This window comes from Alexandromys fortis, unplaced genomic scaffold, assembly GCF_014885135.2.
Source record: "Alexandromys fortis isolate MF-2015 unplaced genomic scaffold, M_Fortis_MF-2015_v1.1 scaffold_142, whole genome shotgun sequence".
NCBI classification, from domain to species: Eukaryota; Metazoa; Chordata; class Mammalia; order Rodentia; family Cricetidae; genus Alexandromys; species Alexandromys fortis.
The window spans coordinates 2,224,329-2,247,292 of NW_026068057.1; the positions used below are offsets into that span (position 1 = coordinate 2,224,329).

Below are 22,964 nucleotides of genomic sequence, written 5' to 3' on the forward strand. Positions count from 1 at the left end.
TCCCCTTCCCCCAACCAAGTCCCCCTCCCTCCTCAGCCCAAAGAGCAATCAGGGTTCCCTGCCCTGTGGGAAGTCCAAGGACCACCCACCTCCATCCAGGTCTAGTAAGGTGAGCATCCAAACTGCCTAGGCTCCCACATAACCAATAGGTGCAGTAGGATCAAAAACCCATTGCCATTGTTCTTGGGGTCTCAGTATTATAGGTACTTTGGAGGTTGACATAGAAATTGTGGAAACTCAAGTTCAGGCTATAATCTAGAAAAAATTATAAGCTAGATGCTGTAATAAAGAGGAACTGAAAGACTAATGACCCTCCATTCTAAAGAGACAGGGTTTTTATATACCAGGAACTACCTTGCCAATAGTCTTGTGGACTACATTTCCCTCATATGATAATGTCATTCTTTGTGGTGTAAAGCAGGATGATTTGTTAGAACTATGGAATCCACCATTCCCCTAATGCATCTCATCACTTATAGACACAAGCTTTGTACATGCATCACAGTATTTGTTTTCTCTTGAATACTTTTAACCTCTCCACCTTAGCTATTCCCATGCCACCAGCATTGGCTCATCTCTTACTCTTAAAATACATAAGCAACGTCTTGAAACTTTCTTTCCCTTTCAACATTTGCCCTCTCTCTCTTTGTGGTAAAACTTCAAGAATTTCTTTCCTCCTCACTTCTACTTTTGGCAATTCATTGAACTGTGGTTTCTCTTCCCATCACTGCTGTGGTCTTGTCACAGAGGGCCCAGCTTCATTGCTAACTCTTTCAGGCATCATCTCATTAACCTCACAAGCTTAGACTGCTGGCCATTCATTTTCCAAATAATCCTCTCTTCCCCAAGATTCTCTGCTGTGATTCTCTACTATTCTTCCATTTTTCAATCTTTCCCTAAGATTTTTCTTGCTCAGAACATTCCTTAAAAAACATTTTCAAAATTTTATTTATCCATCTCCTCTGAGGTTGCTCCAGGATAATCCAACCCTTCTCCTCTGCTATCTTTTGCATATTTGTGTTCATTGAAATTTCATGTTTAAATTTAATCATTAGTGACTGAGGATTAGAGGAGGAACCTTAGAAATAGTTCAGGTCCTAGGGGAGCCTCACCCAAGAATAGCATCATTAACTTCTCAGAGTGGCTTCACATAGCACTGAATACTGTGTGTCCTTTCAGCATGTGGGAACACAGTTCATCAAATCCAGAGGATAGAGCACTATGTTGCATGTTTGGAAATACAGACATGGCCTCACCAGACACTAGAATCAGCACTTCCATCTTGAACTTCATGGTCTCCTGACAGTGCAAGCATAAATATCTGTTATTTAAAACTTGCCTAGTTTTAAGCATTTTGTATGTTTGTATATGAACTGTGAATCTCAAACATCAACAGTACTCCCATGTTTCAGACAGAGCATCAGACAGCTTTATTGATGTTCAGATCATGCTTCACCACTTTCTGTACACATAAACTATGTTATCTAGGTCTCAACCCCTCAGTCTCATCTTAAAATAATGACAACAGGTAAGCCTAGGTAATAAAAAGCTCAGAGAAAATTCATGAGCTGGACTTTTGTCCCATGAGTAATGGTTCCATGTGTACATGCCATGTAACTGAGTCCATATTTCTAACTAGACTCACCACCATCACATTTATTTTTAGGTTACTCTGATTTTCACTGAGAAATAAACCCTTATTCAGTTATTTTTGTTCAAGATGTCAGGCAATTTGTGCATTCACTGTAATGGGAAATAAGCTGGAAAAATATTGACTCCTCCACTATAGTATATCTTCTCCTTATACAATTAACTATCTGACAGTGGCTTATCCCTTAGATTAATTTATTACTTGGTTCTTGTTTTTACATTTTATTTCTCTTTACATTATTCTATTCTGTATATTCAAGGCTGAATATACCACTGTGAAGATATATCCAGTCTTAGGAAAAATAAGCCTTTTCTGGAAAAGATTTTCTTTTAATCATTTCTTGTTCTCAACAACAAAGTTAATACAAAAACAACATAATTAGTATCGGGTATTCAAGTGTTCAAAGTGAATACCCAGTATCACATTTCTTTATATGTGATCCAACATAGCTCTAAAATTGTTGGAATGTGAGTTCAGCAACAGTTCCCTTCATCCAGCCTTGTCTATGATAGAACTCTTTCAAAGTCTTCAGAAGGAATCAAACCCACAATGAGCAGACTCTGAAGATTTTTGAGGTCCAGACCAAGTATATTGGTAGTGGTATATTATTTTATGTTGATAAATAAATCTTGCCTGAAGAGGCAAAACTAAAGCCACTAGAGGTCAGGCAATGGTGATACACACCTTTAATCCAGTCCTAGGAAATCACACACCTTTAATCCCAACACGAGAGGGAATATAAAATGGGAGGAGAGAGAGGCTTAGACTGCTTAGTTTGTGATCACCCAGACTTGGTAGAGGTAGGATTTCTCTAGTAGCTTGACGGCTTTGCTTTTCTGGTTTCAGGGTTGAAACCCAATTTCTGTCTCCCAGGATTTGACAATTAACCCATTTTTTTATTTTCCGGATCCTCTAAAAATACCATCATCCCTGACAGTAGGAATTTTTAAGAATATGACACTCAAATTCCCAAGAGATGGGGTGGGTGTTTTTTGGTCATTCAGTGGATTATGGATATTTTAATTGTTTAGTGGGTTAGTTACAAATTATTATTGGTAATGGTCAGGAAAAAAGTTAAACAATGGAAATTAGATTCAAAGGTTCTTGCTTTGAAAAGAAAAAAAAGGAGGGGATATAGATATTCAGAAACCATGATGAATATGAGATAGACACATTATAACAATTTCATTTTAGCTGCAGGGATCTTGGTTACCTTTCCCTATCATCTAGCTAACTTCTACTTACCCTTTAACATTCTCTTTGGCTAAATCTTAAAGAAAATCTGTGGCCTTTTCACCACTAATGACCATCAGGTGATTTTTGTTCTTGCTTTAGCAACATACTAATTTACACTTATGCTTATTTTATAATAAGTTATATGCTGGTACACATTAGCCAACCAGCTTTTATGCAGAAAGAAGCCCTATTGTGGATCATTTACTAATTATCAGGGAGTGAATATTCCCATTATGGTCTTTTTCAAGTTAAATATGCTGACACTGTGAATTTCAGTAAAATTAGGTAAAACTGGGGTTGACAAACCTAACACCACACACAACTGAATAATTCCATTTACATTATTTTGAATTATTTCAACAAATACTTATTGAGTGCTTAGAATGTGAAATAAATACATGTTATGAATAGGGCAATAATTCAAGATTGATGGGACAAAATTCTTTAATTATACAACAATAAGCAAAAAAGACTCCTCACAAAACTAGAATTTAGTGTTATCAATGTAACAGAGTAATGAGGTAACTGAATTGCAATTTTAAAAGAGTGAAGAGAAAACCCTCCCATAAGGAGAGGACTTCTGAGTAGGGGGTGAAATGAGCAGAGGGTAAAACCAAATAAATTTAACTGAAAGCTAAAGGAAAGAGGGGAAGTACCAATTGAAAAGTCTACCAGAAGTGGAGAGCTAGGCACGTAAAGCTGGAGAAGTCTGTGTAATAGGAGCAGCAGGCTGCTTCCCACCATCTGGCTCCCGGCTATCGGCTAGCTTTACCCAAAATAATTACACAGAAACTGTATTCTTTTAAACACTGTTTGGCCCATTATCTCTATCCTCTTACTGGCTAACTCTCACATCTTGATTAACCCATTTCTAGTAATGAGTGTATCATCACGAGGTGGTGGCTTACCAGCAGGGATTTTAACCTGCATCCATCTTGGAGAGGAGAGCTATATCGTCTGTCTCACTGCCTTCTTCCTCCCAGCATTCAGATCGGTCTACTCCACCTACCTAAATTCTGCCCTATCAAAAGACAAAGGCAGTTTCTTTATTAACCAATGAAAGATGACAGATGACCCTTCTCCATCAAGGCTGAGCAAAGGAGGAGTGGTTGAAGAAGAAGCTGATTGCTAACGGTTAACTTCTATAAAACAGGAGCCATTAGAAAATCTAAAAGCAGAATAAACATGGAGAGTTTTGAAGATAATACCCTGTCTGCCTTGTGGGAGAAAGAGTATGGAAAGCAGGAGGGGAAACAGAAAGCCAACATTTTATCTAGAATTCTGCAACTCTCTATGAGAGCAAATGACCAGCCACACAAAGATTAGCACCGAACAAGCAAGTAAAATGGGGGAGGAACTTGCAAGAAATTTGTCACTGGCAAAATTGAAAATAGTGAGTAAAGAATGAGAATGAGTAAAAACAAATCATTAAACTTTTACTCAGCTAGAAAGAAATGGCAAACTGTGCTGGTCTATAACCAATATTGCTTCTCACCCCATTAAGGCTTGTGTGGAGACTAATGACAATAATCCATGAAAGTAAAGAAAGTAATGAAGAGGTGGAGGTAGAAAAAAATAGCAGGATGAGACCACTGAGAAAGAGAGTTCCCAAGCCTCAGGTACAAGCAGAAGGCTGGCCTGAGTTCTATGTCAGCAATGGAAGTAAAACAGTGTATGCAACAGAGGTGGAACTAGGCAGAATATCTAGTGTAAACATATGGAAATTTTCCTCAAATTGTTTTTATTTTCCCAGTGCTGTGACTGAAAGTGAAGAGTAAGTAAAGCTGCTGTGAGCTTGAGGAGAAAGAAAAAGGTGTGAATTATACAAAACATATGCTGAAACTAGCTCCTGCGAGCCCAAGGGAGCTGAGTGTGCACACTCTAACTCCAGCTCTAGGGATATCACATGGAGAATGTAAAATTAGCCTCAACACAAACATTTCTATCACTGTAATTAGTCAGTGTTACACATCAAAGCTTTTACCACTAGGAGAGGTGGTATTTAAGCATCTATCAGGACACTGGTGGATAGCCATGTAGACCAGTATGAGGGATGAGGTCACTGGAGAAATGCATGATAATGGGTGCCAGGCAGCATTGGATCATGATCATAGATTTAAATGAGAAAAGTCAGCAAAGGTCACATGCTCCCCCAATATCATCTAACTGCTTTGATGAGGCTCTACTTTGAGGAATTTCATGAGAGTTCTAGCTTTGTTGACTGAGTTCAAGATAGGGAAGAGAGGAAAAGGAGTTTAAAAAAACATGGAAGTGATTATAGTTATGATTTATTAAAATATACTCTGAACAGAGAAGGAAAATTGACATTAAATGTATGGTGCACTCTTAGAAGATTACAAAACCGATGCATTAGACTAGTGATAGTCCACTGAACAAATATAATTACATACCCAGATTTCATCTTCTTTCTTGATGTCCTGGACAGTAAGCATAGTTCCTAGGATATTTACACATGATACAATTACTGTGTGAATGCTTCCATGAAGCTCATGAGAAAACTAGGTGTCACAGCCTTTGCTGTGTACTTTATAGATTTATCTGTAATGGGTACAGTGGTACATTGCCCAGACCCTCCTAGAGGGCATGAGTGGTGGCCATTACTGCTGACAGCACTGTTTCAGGAAGTCCTCTTCTTAGAGTGGCAGGAATGTCCTCAGCAGCCGAAAGCCATCATAACAAAGGGCACACCCTTTCAAATCCACTCTTATTCATTAAACACTTAATATATGAAGTTTAAAGGTCCAGTCAAGGAACAGTTATTTTCAAAAGTTGACTGAATTTGAGAGCAACCCACGGGCCAGCTCAGAATACTGTTGGTGGAACCATATTTGATGGGCCTCTCCCTATGATGGATCTGCCTCTCTTCCCTTCTTCTCACACATATTTATTCCAAAGGCCCTTATTTAATAGTTGAAAACTAGAGTGTCCTTGAGTCATCTTACTGCACGTAATGTACTTATTTGAGAAAATCCTATTCTTGACATGAAAGCATCAAGGCACTTCAGTGCTTGCAAGTGCCAGATTGGTCATCCTCAGACCCATGTGATTCCAACACAGACATACATGCATTGATCTCATGAGGCTCAGGAGAAGCATGACAGAACAAATTCTTTTTTTTACTAGAAGTAAAAGAATGTGAAGTCTAAAAAGTAGGGTTACAAGGAAACTTAATAGAAACATTTTTCATCCAAATACTTTAGTCATCTAATTGTGCCAATTTATCTTCTAGACTTTTTCCCCTCAAATAATGACATTGAATAAGCAGTAGAATTCACATTATGCAGGCATGAGCTTAGCCTGTGTAATATTCGTTTTATTATTATCCACTTAAGAAATCTATTAACTCTCTCCAAATTTCATAGCTGGTGTAATAGAATCTTTTGGTGATTTTTTTTCTCCTCTACCAATTGCATAAAGACCATGAAACATTCAGGGAATATCTTAATCACAGATCATTGCTAACTAAAATATTTGAGTAATTATAAAGAGGTCTTTGGTTCAGAGGATAATTACACCACAAGTTTATTCTTAGAGTGGCCTACAAAGCAAGCAATGTTTCTTATTAAAGGCTCAACTAGCAAATACAAAAGATAGGTTTAAATTAATTGTTATTGTAATATTTGACTACCATTAAAATGCCAACCAGTGTTAATCCTAAATGAGAGTATGAATTGAGGAGGAAATTTCACCTGTGGTAGAACAAAATTCCAAAGTATCAGAATAATATCAGTCTATCTGTAGAATGCTATGGAACTCGTTTTTAACCAATTTTTATAACATACATCAACTTGACTCAAAGGTTTTTTATTTAAGCAAATTATTTAAAAGCTAATGCCAGAGAGATTGTGGAGTATAACATCATGTCAGTGAGTGTTATGTAAGTCTAAGCTCTGAGGGTATTAAGTTCAATTCACAATTGACTCGTGGCACAATTTGGAGGTGGAGACATCTTAAAGATCAAACAGGCCTAATGATACACTCCAAAAAGAAACAATAGAAGGGAGCCAATGACAAATTCAATTTCCAGATAGTTGTCCAACAAAGCCCACAAAATATAGGCAAGTCACATGGTTTTACAAGTTTTAGCATCCACAATGAAAAGATTACAAAAACTAGGCCTGGAAAGATGGTTCAGTCCATAAAACGCTGAGTACTAACCATGAGAACTTCAGTTTGTTTTTCTTCACCAATATAAAAGAACCTGCTATATAGCATGTGTGCCTATAAACCCAGTTCTGGAAAGACAGACAGTACACCTAGGGCTTGCAAGAGAGCCTGCATATCTGATCAGTGAGCTTCATGATTAGTGAGAAATCTTGTGCCCCCAAATATAAGGCAAAGAGAGATTGAAAATGTTAACTTGTGATAGGTACATATATGCCTGTACACATATGCACACACACACACACACACACACACACACACACACGAAAACACTGGTACTGATTTTAGTAATAAATGGAGTTAAATACACCAAAAATGACAATAAAATTAATTAAAATATCATAAACCAGATGTTCTATATTATTTTTTCCTTTGGTGTGTTGAGATAGGGCTTCTTTGTGTAGCTTTGACTGTCCCACAATTTGTTTATACTTAAAACCTGTGTTTTCCCACATATACCATGTCTGAACTTAATCGTTTGCCTCAAGTGCTTAATAGTCACATCTCTGTAGTTGCTGTGTGTTGTTGCTCTATGCTGTGTGGCATAGAGCACTTCTGCATCTTTGGATTGACCTTGAAGATATATTGAGCCTCCTCACGCCAACCTTCCACTGTGAAAGTATGACTTGCTTACAAATCATTTTCTCACACCTGCTAACAGTCTGATGTATTTTTGTTCTAGCCGCAAAAAAAAAAAAAATCAACTGTATTTAAGTATATTTTTACATATACTTAAAGCCTGCTAGTCTTAGTTAAAGTTTATAATGCTGTGAAGAGACACCCTGAGCACAACAACTCTTATAAATAAAACATTTAATTGGGGCTAGCTTACAGTCCAGACATTTAGTCCTTTATTGTCATGTTGGGTGGCAATGGTGGCATGCATGCAGACATGTTGCTATAGAAGGAGCTGAGAGTTCTACATCTTGATCCACAGGCAGCAGAAGCAGCTGTGTGTCACACTGAGCATACATTGAGCACAGAAGATCTCAAAGCCCACCCTCCACAGTGACACACTTCCTACAACAAAGCCATATCTCCTAATAGTGCCACTCCCTATAGTGCCACTCCCTATATAGTTTTTCAGACCACCAAACTGCTTTGTCGAAATAAATTAGGTGGCATTGCTTTACAATATAGTGTGCTCTTGCCTATAAATGTTTTAACTTAATATGCTTTGAAAATGTCATAAATTTTTCATTTGTAACTTCCTTGTTTATAATTCAATTGACACACCATAGCAGCAAGAGGTACTGGCTTCATTTTATAAGTTGCTGTCATGATTATCCACATAGTTTTCCAAGATCACTGCCAGAATATATTTGCTCATAATTGCTTACTCTGATTTTAGACAGTCTTTTCTCCAAGAAATGATTCCACAATAATTAAATATGATATTTAAACATGTACCTGAGGAAAAAGCTAAGATATCAAAAATTTGTATTCTTAAAACGCACTGGACTAAGAAGGCAAAAATAGTATTTCTTAATATTAGTGTTTCTAGACTTAAAGTAAGTACACTTTACTTCCCTGTGATGACAGAAAATAATAAACAATCTAAGGGCCATTGCATAAGCAGAGGAATTCATGATGCCACCTCAATATGATTCCTTATCTGTCACTGATGTCATTAGAGGATGGAAACCTTGTGTGTGTGTGTGTGTGTGTGTGTGTGTGTGTGTGTGTGCCGGTCACTGTTAGATATGCATTGATTTACTTATTCTTTGTGCTACAGTTTGTAAGAATTATTCTCTACATCTTAGACATATTCTTCATAGCAAATTTAATTCTACGTTTGATCTAAAAATTAAAGAACACATTATATAAATCCTTGAATCATGGACAAAGGTGTCTTGAACATAGCAGAAACTCTTTACACATGCATTAAAATAAAAGTCACAGTGCTCAAAAATTAGCATTTTATGACCGTAAAAATCACCAAATGCTTAAACTCTTCAGAAGTTTCAGAGAATGTCTTCAGAGACATTCTCAGAGAAGTCTTCAGAGAATGAGACAAAAAGCATTAATCTAATATACAGCAATTAATAATTTATATCATTTAAATGTAATATCACCTTTATTTCACCATCTTCTCAAGAGATATATTATGAAATTTCTCAATGAGAAATATTACACAGATACCATCTTAGAAGCACCTTCACAGCTACCATAAATCCTACAGTATTTTCTAAGTAGTCGTGACAGATAGACTGGAACAGGAGAATCTGGAAACCATGGTGAACAACTGTGCTGTGTTTGACACGTGATATGGAGAATGTATAATTAAGGAAAAACCCATTTTCGATGAATATTCTTTACTACTCATTAATCTTCTTTGTATTTTCACCGCATTTAAATAAAACCTCTTTCTGCGTGTTTCCAAGCTCCTCTTTTTCTCATCAGAAGTGTGCTGCCTAATGCAGCCATGCTGGGAAACGTTGGAACTCAGGAAAAGCACATTTTAGAATGGCTTAGTGAGATTATAGGCAATTGAACTTTACAAGCTTCATTTTATTTTAATGCAAATAACTCTTCATTTTCAAACGGAAATTTTTCACCTTATTAAGCATATGATTCACTAGAGAAAAAAGTATTGGTTCTATATAAGGTTACATGCTTTCTGCTATTAAAACATAATAAATACATTTTACAATTCTCCATCTACTTTAGTAAACTACATTATGCAGCGGAAAGGATGCCACCTCAGGATAGAGTTGTTCATATTGAATTCTTTGCACAGCTGGCTCTGTCTGTGTCTCTCTCTAGGTAGTGCCTTGCTGATAAATAAATATTCTTGAGGTTAGACTTCTACTGTGAGGTGGACACGAAGCTATCTGAACTTACACAGCAGTGAATTAGAAACCCTGTCTGAAAATAAGATGGAAAGTAAGAACCAATACCCAGGGTTTCCCTCGGACCTGCACAGCTAGGCAACAGTAGATGCACACCTGAACACACACACGGAAAAACACACACAAGTAAAAATGCAAATAAAAACTTTAAATATATGCAAGAATGCATTATACTAAATAGATAAGAGTCTATTTGTAGCAGTAAAGAAATGGAGCAACAATTTTAAAATAGCCTTTCTGAGATAACTACACAGGACGATTCCTTTGTGACACACTATCAATGATTAAAAGATGAAAGGCAAAATAAAAGTAGAAAGAAAAAAATGATTAGTAAGTCTATCCAGGAATGATGCTGCTATAAAATTTAATGGAAAGGCATGGATTTTGGCTGGTAGTATTATTGAAGGTCAAACAGGAAAGCCTAAAATATGATGATGTTACCATCAAAGACAGCCCTGAAACCCATCATATGAAACCTGATGCTAAATTCATTAGTAGCAGATTGGTGACACACTATACTTAAGGTCACAAACCTCAACTATACCATGTCTTGGCAGTCTACCCTTACCCGCTCTCCACAACAGTCCTTTAGTGCTCTAGGGTAACTGTATCGAAATATTTGTGCTTCTAAGACTTAGTTAATGATGCTACTTCTCAAAACAGAAACACATAAATCATGAAAACAGAACTCCACATCAGCACACCCTCCCCGGCACACATTCTCCAACCATGCACTAGAAGATTTAGTAGGTTAAAAAGAGCCCCTACACATTCACTTATTTATAGAAGCTTCTAGAATCTAGGAAAGTGCAATTTCCACCTTTTAACACAATCCTCAAGATGTTTCTTTCTCCCTCTGAGCAGCCAGAGACTCCACCTTCCCAACACTTATTCCAGACCTCTGGCTCCAGAACTATATTTAAAGAAATGTGTCTTGTCTTGAGCCATGTGCACTGTTGAAATTAGCTGTGAAAGCACGACTAAACTGATATTTAAAAAAAAAATGGGCTTGAATAAACACTGAAGAAAAATATTTATGTGAGCTTACTAGTGCATTATATTGTTTAAATTTCTGTTTAATTGTCATAATATCATTATCTCCTTTTCTCTTTCTCTTTTTTATTATTATTTTTCCTTTATTTTACTGAAAATAGATTTTTTTTCACATAGGATATATTCTGATTATTTCCATCTTCTAACTACTCCTAGGTTCCTCTCACGTCCCTTCTACCAGAATCCATACCAATTCTGTCTTTTCTCACAAAACAAACAGGCACCTAAAGGAAGTCCTTTCTCCTTGAAGAAATCCTTAATAAGCCTAGATATAGGGGGTAGGGCTGTGATCCTGCCTCAAAGTGATGTGCCAGACTTTGTTTACCCCCCATGGAAAGTCTTACCTTCTCTGAGGAGTAGATGAGGGGATAGGGTGGGGGGGATAGGAGTGGGGAGAAAGAGAAGAGTGAATGGGAACTGGGATTGTATGTAAATGAGAAAAAAATGTTTTAAAAAAAAGAAAAGAAAAATTAAATTAAATAATTACAAACTTAAAAAATGAATAAAACAAAAAAATCTGGGATACTACAAAACAAGAAAACAACAGGGGAAAAAAGAGAGGACAAGAAAAGTTTCAAAGATACCAATGAGTTCATTCTGTGTTGGTCATCTACTGCTGGCCATAGGGCCTGCCTTTACCAGTGGTTTGCATTCCCAGTGAGACTACATTAGAGAGATATAATTTATTTGCAGATAGTTATCACTTTCAATATAGTTTCTGAACTAGAATGGGAACTTTTACCCACTCCTATAAGCCTGGGACCCTGTCTGGCATATTTCCTTGCAGGTCCCTGCGCACACTGCCACAGTTTCTACGAGTTCACGTGTATGTCAGTTCTGCTGCGTTAAGGCCTTGTTTCCTTAGTGTCCTCCATCCCCTCTGGCTCTTACAATCTTTAGACCTCTTATTCCACAGGATTCCCTGAGCTCTGAGGCAAGAGATTAAATGAAAATACACCATTTAGTACTGAGTGTTCCAATGTCTCTCACTCTGAATACATTGTGGAATTGTGGGTCTTTGCATTTATCCCGCCTACTGCAGGAGGAAGCTTCTCTGATGATGACTGAGCAAAAACTACTCTGATTATATCAAAATATCTTTAGGAGTATTTTGTTGCTAGATTCCTTTAGCAGAATATTTGGTTTCCTCCTACGTCTGTCCAGTCTCTGTTTCTTGGCCAGCTGAACTGTGTAGGGTATGGGTACCATCTCATGGAAGAGGCTATAAATACAATCAGATCTTGATTGGTTACTCCCACAAGACTGTGCCACTATTACAGTAGTAAATCCAGATACATGAAATGCTTAGACTTCCAACTCTGGATTATACTTCAGAGTATAGTCACAGAATTTAAAAAAAATAAGCAAGTGAGGGTTTAAAGAGAAACTAAAATATTGCTAATTGCTGACATTCAAATGTCCTCTAAAATATTGCTGCAAATCACTATGTGAAGATTCTGGAGATTTTCCCTAATTTCCCAAAGATCTTCTCCCCATTGAAATAAAATGAATGGTCTAGCCAGATCCACTTCTTTGAAACCCTTGAAACTTGCAAACATAGCCAAGGGATGGTAGGTAAGGCTGGCTGCCCGTTCCTATGATGAATCTGCAGTCAGCAGAAGACTATGCTTACATGTGCACTGGTCCATCACACTGAAGGTTTAGGAAGCATGCCATCCCTTGTTATGTAACAGTTTGGTTTGGAGATCTGTGCTCTGAATGAGTGCTTAGTCTCTGAAACCCATAGCAAAGATTGGCTGTTGTTAAACAAAGGGGGATGATGGGTGGGCAGAATAATTTGTTTCAAAGTCTTCTGTTGGAGATTTATGCAAATTTTTCAGATTTTAAATTGAGTTGTTTCATGGTATCCATGAGAAGAAACAAACAAACAAACAAACAAACCAAAACACCAGCACCACTCATACTGAAGCTGTCACTGCTTCATCTTCTAAATCCCCTTATTATACAAGTAAATCATTTCATAAAGCCTTCCAATATTGTGAAGTGATGGATATTTCTGTATACTGACTGCTTTTTCTTACTTTTTCCTCTATGATGAGTGTTTATGAGTGGTGATTTTATTTATTATTATTATTAATCCCTCACTCTCTTACACACAAAGTATTTCTTCTGTGAATGTGGTCTCTGATAAAGACACCAGGCGTAGAGGAAAGCAAAGCAGAAAATGTAGACTACTGGCATTAAGCTTGCCTATTTGAAGCTGCAGTCTTAGCAGAGGAAGGGAGCCACAGCTGAAGCAGCTGTAGGCATCATTTCAGCTCGGCTAATTTAGGCCGCCCTAGCTTGGCTCTTTACTCAGCAAGGACGGCTCTGTCTGTAGACTTAGCAGTTATTACAGGAGCGCATTTCTTAGTGGGAAGGGTAATTAGCCTGTCATATGTCCTTTGACCTCTGCCCACCTGCACTCATTTGCCTGGTTCCCTACCCAGCCACGTTTCTTCTTGGGGTCTGCCTAAAGAGAAGCTTCTTTTACATATGGAAAACGAGGCATGTTTGATCTGTCCCTCATCAGAGGCTCTCCTGCTCTGCATAATGAAGAATTCCTCAAATGTTCCCATGTGGGGATGGCACCTAGTGTTAGGGTCAGCTATAACAGAGTTCCTTCCTGTAATAGCATGTTGGTTATCTTAGACAGGATTTCAAAATGGGGGAAATATTTTAATTAAGACTATTACTTTAAATGAGATCTATGACTGAAAAGCAGAGAAACAAATTATCTTTAACAATTCTACCCTTTAACATTTTCTATGGAATGTTCACATGCTTCCTTCAATAAAACAAATCTGGAACCATTTTTATTTATAACTATCCCACCAAAACTGAAAGCTGTCACCACTTGTAGTTTCTCAAAAGAATCCACAGAGAGAACCATGAGTCTTCTGACTGTTCTCAGCCAATCTGTGCCTGACTCTATCTTATCAATCATACTCCCTCCTAGAGGGCAGGAGGCACTATCTCTACAAGGCAACTGGCGCAATCTACTGATCTAGGATATTTATACTTTTTTTTGATTATTCATATAATATCACAGATCCCTAGATACAGGTATATTATATCCTGAGTCTCCTGTTTGGTTAGTTGAAAAGATTTCAGATTCTGCACTACTGTATATAATGCTTTAAAAAGCTCTTTTCAGTGGGAAGTCAAGCTTTTCTTGAGGTCATTCTTCATAAATTAGAATACATCACTCACATACTAACTGCAGAAACCCTCCTCTTGCAAGGTTCCATTATCTGAGGAAATTATTTACTCACTTAATCAATTTCTCCAAATGCTTCCCCCAAGAACAATAGACTAACAAAAACTCCAGTACAAATCATGAGAAGTTTCCTTTGGAATTATTGGTCAATGGAATCTCAGAGACCATTAAAACCATATAGGTTATTATATGTTCTTGTTTTCCCCCAGAAATAAAAGACAAGACACTATTCCTGAAGCAACCATGAATTTTAGACAAAGGACTTAGAGCTGGATCTAACGTGATGGATCAGCTTTTGCAATCCATCAGGCATTGTGCAAATTGTCAAAGGGAGGAGAGAAGGAATCAATATTCCTACCTAGGTGTGATGCCTATGGACTAAAACAATGACCATTGCAGCAAAGTAGTCTTCATTTCAATAGTGGCAGTTGTATCTTGAGAGTAGCCAATAGCTGTCTAATTGCACTTATGGTCCACTCAACAAGAGAAAAATCATGATTGATAGTATAAACACACTCAACCTTGCATGGTTGGTGAGGTAATCCATCTGAGGAAAATGTATACTGCCATTTTCCCAAACCAGTGTAACACCGACCTAAATTTCAAAGACTTGGCTTTATACCCACAGTGAAGTGGATTTCTCTACCCTCATCAATGAAGCTTCTTGTTGCAGCAGATGAAGACCATGAAAGAACACCACAACTTGTCAAAATGCAGAGAAAAACTTACTGTGGGATGCCCAACCCCAATTGTTACATCTACAATACAACCCCTAAATCTAAGGCTCAGGGAACAGCTCAGAAAAGTGGGAGTAAAGATTCTACAAATGAAAGGATCGGGAATTCCACTCTGAGATAGGATCTTCTAGATATGACAGGGGAGATACAACCAGGAAATTTTAACAATATGGCTATTTTAATAAATCCTGAGCAATGACAACACCAAGTGACATGCCATCATGGATGGGAGAAATTTCACATGACCACCCATACATGACAAACAAAAGGCAATTTAAAATATCTGAGAAAGGAAGAATTAGTCTTCCCTACAGAAAAGTCCTTAAATGGCTATCCTGTACCAAGCAACGAGTCCTATAAGTGTATGCATACAAACAACACCAATCAGATTCCAAAGAGAGTATTTATACATTTGTTCCTATGTGTGTGTGTGGGGGGGGTTGCTATGTTTAAATGTAATGATTAAATAAAAGGAGGCCACGAATTGTGGAAGATGCCAGAAAAGAGGAGAGACATGCGAGAAGTCAGGAACGGGAGAGGGAGGGAGAAAGCAACACATGTATATTTTAACTAATATTTAAAAGGGAAACTAACAGTCTAGAATCTGATGACATCACTTGGTTTCCTTATCTAATTATACATTTAAACTAGTTATTTATGCTTGTTATATAAAGTTCCATATACACTAAAACGACTTGAATATCTACCTGCATGCTCTTGGTCCATTCTACGTGTATGTTTATTAATTGACTTGCATGCTAGAGAGACAACTATCTGGTTTTCTTATTCTAAAACTTCCTATACCTACATCCATTCTTATTTCCAATTGCAGTCACAAAATACTTTGATACATAATGCTGAGGGTCAGTCTGTTGTCTTTAGGCAAATAAACAAAAACTCTATTCTTATTCTAAGACACAAAAGAAAGGTTCTTACCAGAATTTTACTTTCAGAAATCATTTCTTTCTCTATACATATATCAGTAAGCCACCCTCTTCTCATTTTTACTCTGATAATTGTCTTAAAAGTTGAAGTTTTGTTTAAAATAATAAAGTTCATTAGATACAGGCATTAATTCCTAATGTAAGCCCATATGGCATCATTAAATCATACCTCTAAGCACAAGATGTCAACTCCATGAGATTCTCTACTACGGCTTGATTCAGTGGTAGATTTTTGTAATTGACGTTGAGTAAACCAACTCAAAATTATGCTACTACACACTTGACTTCATACAAAATTAAAGTGGTATAACACAGAAATTCAAGAACTAAATAAATGTCTGTTAATATTTTTAAAGGCAAGACATAGCCATAATATTGGGGTTAATAAGAGACAACCTTGTGCATTCTAGTAGAAAGAGATGTCAAATTGCTACCTTGTAATAAAAATGAGGTTAAGGTCTTATGAATAAATAACCTCTAAAAAGAAGCAAACAAAACTTCAGAAAATGACACAACAAACTGCCTAATAATGTTCAAGAGAGAAACATAAAAAGAAAAGGCTCATCTCATACATTTTGTCTCCGTGTGTAAATATGTTAAGAAAGATAGCTCCTTCTGGGATATGACAAAATATGAAAAGCTCATTAATAAAATCTGATCTCCTGTGGTGTCATTTCTGTCTCTAAGATTTTTCACCCATCATTATTATCTCTGTATATTCAAGCTTTCTTCTATAATTAAAAATTTAGAAATGTAAACAATAATATAAAAGCTGATTCCTAAAGCCAAAATTTCAACTATAAATTAAGCCTGCAGAAAGAAATTATATATTTCTGCATCCTACAGAGAAAATCCTACATACACCTTAGGTGTGGGAAACCATGTTTCTATTCATTTCAGCTTTCAAGATAAATGGTAAAAATAATGACAGTGGGTGCTTAGTTTTGTGAAGGGGGAAATGAATGAAGGCAGAAATAAAAGAACAGCAACAGCAGCTAGAAGTCTCTGCCTTTGTCAGCTCAAGGAGGGTAATTGAAGATAGCAGTCTTGCTACTGAGATACGGCTTTCACATTCTGTGAACCCTCTGATTCCAGGAAAGCAATGAGATGTCAATTTACATTGTCCTCAACACTGGAGATTTTATCATTTTCTTTGGCATAGACCTCAAAATGTTACTATACTTGATATTACAGAGGAAAAAAAAAGGTTTAATACAATTTCAATGGAATTTTTGTTGGCAACAATAACACTGCAAGTTATAACTACAATCAATCTACCAAGTTGTTTTAATGAAGAAAGCAAACAAACTGGACTCCAAATTTAGTCAAACATGTATGTGCACATACAATGGTACTAGAAAACTTAGTATGATATTTGTCAGATAAATATAAGAAACAATATATTTAATAAATTTATACTAAAATAATATTTAAGGTTTATTTGAAATTCTAGTTTTATTAGTTTTTAATTTTTTTCTCTGTAAATTATACCCCTACTTTTCATACACTGATTTGTTATCATTAAGCTATCATTTTACTGAAGTAGGTATGCTCTGATGGTCAATTTAACAAATATTCCCACCAGTTAGTTTGACACAAGGAATCAGAAGCATAATGTGTGCATTTAACTTTAAGACAGTTCCCACACTGAGGGATCAAACAAGATTTATGCTCACAAAGGATAAGTCTGCATGTGCAGTCAATGCTCTATGCCATAGACCTAACATATTCTCAGACCACAATTCATAGTCTGTGCTCCTCCCAATCAACCTAGCTACCAAAGGTCAACTGAGGTTGTCATTTTCACTATGGTTGGTTCTTCAATTGTCTTTCAGATGACTCAAACGATTACCTTTACCTTATTTTTAATAAAGATATTCTAAGACATTCAATTTGCTGTTTCCACCACTTTCCTCTCTAAGGCTCTTCCATAGGAACTATCTGCATGACTTCTGTCCAAGAGTCTGTTGTCTTCCTCCAAGTGGGTGCCAGACATCAAACTCAGACCCTTAGGTTTGGTGACAAGGATATTTACCCACTTGGCCATCTCACTGGTATCATGCTATTTATTATGACTTATTTCTGTATTTAGTTATTTCCCAGAACAAATGAGGCTATAGTATTATTCTCTGATGTAATGTATTATCCTACATAGGTTTATTATGATGAATATGATTAGATTAACAATAAAAGTAACAGACTCCAGCATACTACTGTTCACTGCTTAGCCTCGATAGCAAATAATACAGGAAAGTATTAAATATAGAACAGACAGGGAGATTTGTGTTGATAGTTCAGTGTCTAAATAGAACCACAAAGAACAAAGAAGTGGAATATTACCTGGTGTGTAGAAGACTATAGTATGTAGTAATTCTGAACAACCCCAGGATAACTCAACTAGTTCTAAAAGAGCGTTTATTTGGACATTTACAATTTTCTGTATACATACATAATCAGTCATTTTATCATCATCAAACAAGTTGTGAGCTGGCCAAGAACCATAGTCTCAATGCTAATTTTATCTGTCAAAGAACTTGCTGGTTGAACACTCTCTCGTTTTAGCAATATCATCTTCCATTTACCTCTAAAAACCAATGTGACCTTCTTTCTTAGCTATTTCCTTTTGATATTTGTGTATGGTCTCTTCTGTTTTCCACTGACAAATACTGGTTTTCCTGAATACATAATACAATTTTCTCTTTTATTCTGTTTCCCTTGCTAATAGTGTAGCAGGCAAAAAGGGGGAGGGGCACTGAAGGATGGGCTTAAGTACCAGCTCCTCAAAATGTACCTCTAAACTAGTCAAGTTGGTCAGGGTCTAAGTTTCCTCACATGTCAGACAGGAGTGATAAAAAGACAACGCTCTTCTTTAGTAGCTACTGGTTATGTGCTCATGTACGGCAGATAAAATGGTGCCTGGCATACACGCTTTGATGGATCTCAGTTATCAGCTTTCTTGGTATTATTCATGAGATTCTCACTTCAGCAACAAAATTCATATTACAAATCTAGAGATGGTTTTATGGGTTACATGGCCATATAGTCAACCAGTTCTAGCTTGTTTTGGTAGTTTAACCCAAACCTGATTTTCTGTTTCGTAGTTCAGCTGTAATCTTTAGTATCCACTCAGACACTCAGATTAGCAGCAAAAATTGCAAAGAACTGGATTAGTTCCTGCTGTAATAGGAAGCGGCGGCGGGGCTGCGTCCCCAACACCCCGGTCGCTTGGCTAGCTCATGCCCGAAATAACAACACACAAACTGTGTTCATTTAAGAACTGCTTGGCCCCTGAACTCTAGCCCTTACAGGCTAATTCTCGCACCTGGACTAGCCCATTTCTAATGATGTGTGTAAGCACCCCAAGGTGCGCTTACTGGGAAGATTCTAGCCTCCGTCCATCATGGTGTCTCTGCTCCAGAGAGCAGAGCTGTTGAGTCTCCGGGAGCAAAGCAGAGTCTGACCTCACTTCCTCTTCCGCCCATCCTCCTATTCTGTTTACTCCTCCCAACAATGTTCTAACCTATGAGGGCCAAGCAGTTTCTTTATTGCTCAGCCAATGAAATCAACAGATTGATATGACACTCCCACATCACTTCCCCTTTTTCTGTTTAAACAAAAAAGGAAGGCTTTAACTTAACATAGCAAAATTACATATAACAAAACAGTTATCAAGTAAAAATTACAATAATCTATTTCATAACTAAGGAAAACTATAACTATAGCTAACTATTCTTAACTCCATCAAAGAGTCCAGAAAGATACAATATTACCTAAGCAAAAAGAAAAAAGCAACTTTCAAACTCTAGAACTGACAGAGACATCTTGCTGCCTGGACAGTCACCCAAAGTTCCTCTGTACCGTTGGGGCATCCATCTTCGACCTACAGGCCCATAGTTTCCAGCAGACATTTCCACAAAGCAGGAAATTTCAAAGGCAGTCACTATCTGCTTGTCCTGAAGAATGTCTTGCAGACTCTTTCATGAATCAGGAACCCCAAAAGGTCATCTCACCTTTAGGCAAGTTCAGCAGTCCTCTCTCTGCGGGTTCTCTGTGTCCAATTTATGCAATAGTCCAGGCAAGAGCAGTTTCTTACCCAAATGGCTATCAAACTCCATAAGGATCCTCTTCGATGCCCATCTTCCTCTTGAAGTAGATTGGTGATGCCAGGAGCAGAGTGTCTCATTGTCACGAAAAGTCCTAAGTTATTAAAACATTTAAAAAGCCATATTCTATAATCTTTGAAAAATATGAAGAATGCCTATCTAAAATATATCTATGCACATCTAGAAAACCTTAACTAACATGACTACAAACTTAACTATTATTAATGATTATCCATTAACAACCTATATACATTACAAAATTAACCTTAAATTTAAATCAGTAAAGCAAAATCCATATCAATGTAAATTATTCATACCTATATCATCTCCCCCTTTAAATGTAAAAGAACATTTATAAATAATATTTGGGAATATGGGTGCAGTTTTTTCTCTCCAAACTGCTTCCTGCTGAATGGGGGCGTCGTTAATTAGGTCTTTCATGGTATAACCTGTGTGCTAGTTTCATCTCAGTTGGCAGTTGAGCGAAGCAATTTTCTGAAGGTATTCACAGCAACCGTTCAGGAGGGCGTGGTCCATCATACCATATCGGAATAGAAGAAATGAACAGGGTCTCATCCTCTGTGAAAACAAAATAAGAAACTCCTTTCGAAAGCATCATGTCCTTAGATCCAAATTTCAAAGTCAAGGCATCAAAATCTCTACGATGGATTAGTTCAGCAGCATTTATAAACAAATATCTTCTAGCATCTGTTGCTCCTTCCTCAGCATTCAAACAATTCAAAGAGAGCATAATAGCATACAGTATCAAGATTCTCTGTGTATTTTCCATCTTTGTACGCTTTATTTTAACCTCTATTAAGTTTATTTTTACTTTTATTTTATATTCTCTGTATCTCTTTGACCTGGAATAACTCTGTAGACCAGGCTCTACTTGAACTCTCAGAGATCCGCCTGTCTCTGCCTCCCAAGCATTGGGACTAAAGGTGTTTGCTACTACACCTTGAACTCACAGAGATCTGTTTGTCTCTGCCTTCAAGGCACTGGGATTAAAGGCGTGTGCTACCACACCTTGAAGTCACAGAGGTCAATCTCCCTCTGCCTCCCAAGTGTTGTGTACTACCACACACAACTTCTCTTTTTCTTACTTTTTTTTTTTACTTTAAGAATTTTAACTTTTAGTCTGTATACATTTTTAACACTGTAAATCATTTAAAATTTTCTTTGTCTTTGAATCTCTTTTTACTATATATCTCTCTTTTTCTGACCACATTAGCCTTTAAATTACTAAGCAATATGAGTAGGATTAAAGTGGTAGCTTTGCCAGCTAGATCCAGTCCATTCCTTAGCTTTCCAGCCTCAAGGCTGAGGTACTGGCTGTAGCCCTTTACTGCCACAACTCTATGGCATTTCAAGGTCCCTGCCAGCCAGCAAGCTTCAGCAGCCTGTGCTTGCAAACCACACGAACCTCCTGCGTAAAAGAGTCAGAGTTTGCCGTGGCAGGACAGCCCAGAAAGCCGGCATTTTAAAACAGCACAGCTTTTTCCTGCTAAGGCTGAAAACCGAAAAGCATGTGTTCAGCTTTTCACCAACACCGTTTAAGTGTTTCGTGGCAGGACCTCTTAATGAACTGCAGGGTTTTGCAGCTGAAGCTGAGTCAGTAGATGAGAGCGCTTGCTTGCCTCTAGCAAGCAGAGTAGACCCAAGAAATTTCTGCTACCAAGAAAACATGCTTCACTCCATTCTTTCCCAAGCTTTCTCAGGCTTTTTGTGGATTCAGTTAGCCACACGTCTGGGCGCCAAGTTCCATCTGTACATCCCTGGTGCTCTTGCTTTCTTCCTCATTTCTTCCTTCTCTGTCTTTCTGTTATCCTCGCGGCCCTGTGTTCCTCTCTTCTGGCTCTAACACACCAACACACCTGACTATCAAATTTGGCTATAAAGGTTAACCTTCCGACATTAAAATTCCTATCATGATCTTTTGCAAATGTAATCACAACAAATGCTCCTCCCCCCCCCCCATCCCCCTCAGACTTCTTCATCTTTTCCCTTGACAACAAATGTCCACGCTGAGTTGTCAGGTCTGGGAAAGTACAAAAGGGGACGGAGCCAATAAAGCACACTGTGGAATGAAGCAGATCAGAAGTCACTCTCCAAGACTCAGAGAAAAAAACATAAGAGCCATACTTTGAACAGGAAGCCAAAAAGTACAAACTAAATCTGAAACAAACTGTCTTGTTTTCCGTTTACAAAGAAGGAGGAGGGAAGGGTGGAGAAAAAAAGAGAAAGAGAAGGAGGAGGAAAACAATGAAAAATCTGGACATCAGAAAACATAAAGGAAATAGATAATAGTAAGGCAATGGCAGGTACTGTTTGTGACTGAAGGGAAAGAAAGTAGCTTCAAATTGTCCTGACTGAACTCATTTTTTTTTTTTTTTGCCTGTTATTTAATTTCCAGCTTTTGTAACTGCCTCAAAAGCGCCTTTGGTATCAGCGCCGGCAATCCAAACTGCTTCCCAAGTACAGCACCAGCAGATTCTCTGATCTTTTTCCTTCCTTCAGTCACTCAACTCACTGCCTCCTCCTCTCAGCTGAGGAACAGCTTCAGCCAAGAGTAATATCTTTACCCCCTGGCCAGACTGCACTTGGGCACCCTCTTCTAAACTTCTGACTAACTGAGATGCTGTGTTACCCAACTACACAGATTGGACTTGGGCACCCTCTTCTAAACTTTGACAAAGTGAGATGCTTTGTCTCCCAACTACTCAGTCCTCTTTCAGCTGTGAAATAATCCAAAGTGAGAGTTATTTTTCTCTGCATTTAACACCAATTCTCAAAAAAGATTGCTTTCAAAATATAAAATCAGAAAAAATGGTAATTTAGCTATGATATAGATCTAAATCTATCTGTTCATGGTATATTCTCCAGAAATCCATTTGTATTATAGGCTCCCTCTGGACCACACCACATTTCAACTGTGGTCAACTAACATTAATGCTAAGGATTCCAAAACGCCATTTGGAAA

General features: G+C 37.5%; 1 protein-coding gene across 1 annotated transcript in view; it reads right to left on the reverse strand.

The window, feature by feature from the left end:
- Positions 1-19,412: 19,412 nt before the first annotated feature.
- Cdc73 (cell division cycle 73) overlaps positions 19,413-22,964 on the reverse strand; it is a 684,130-nt gene continuing 680,578 nt past the window's right edge. Inside the window, exon 16 of the mRNA XM_050119992.1 lies at positions 19,413-19,510. Coding sequence (XP_049975949.1) covers positions 19,428-19,510 — 83 coding nt within the window. The 3' untranslated portion in view covers positions 19,413-19,427. The remainder of the gene's footprint in view (positions 19,511-22,964) is intronic.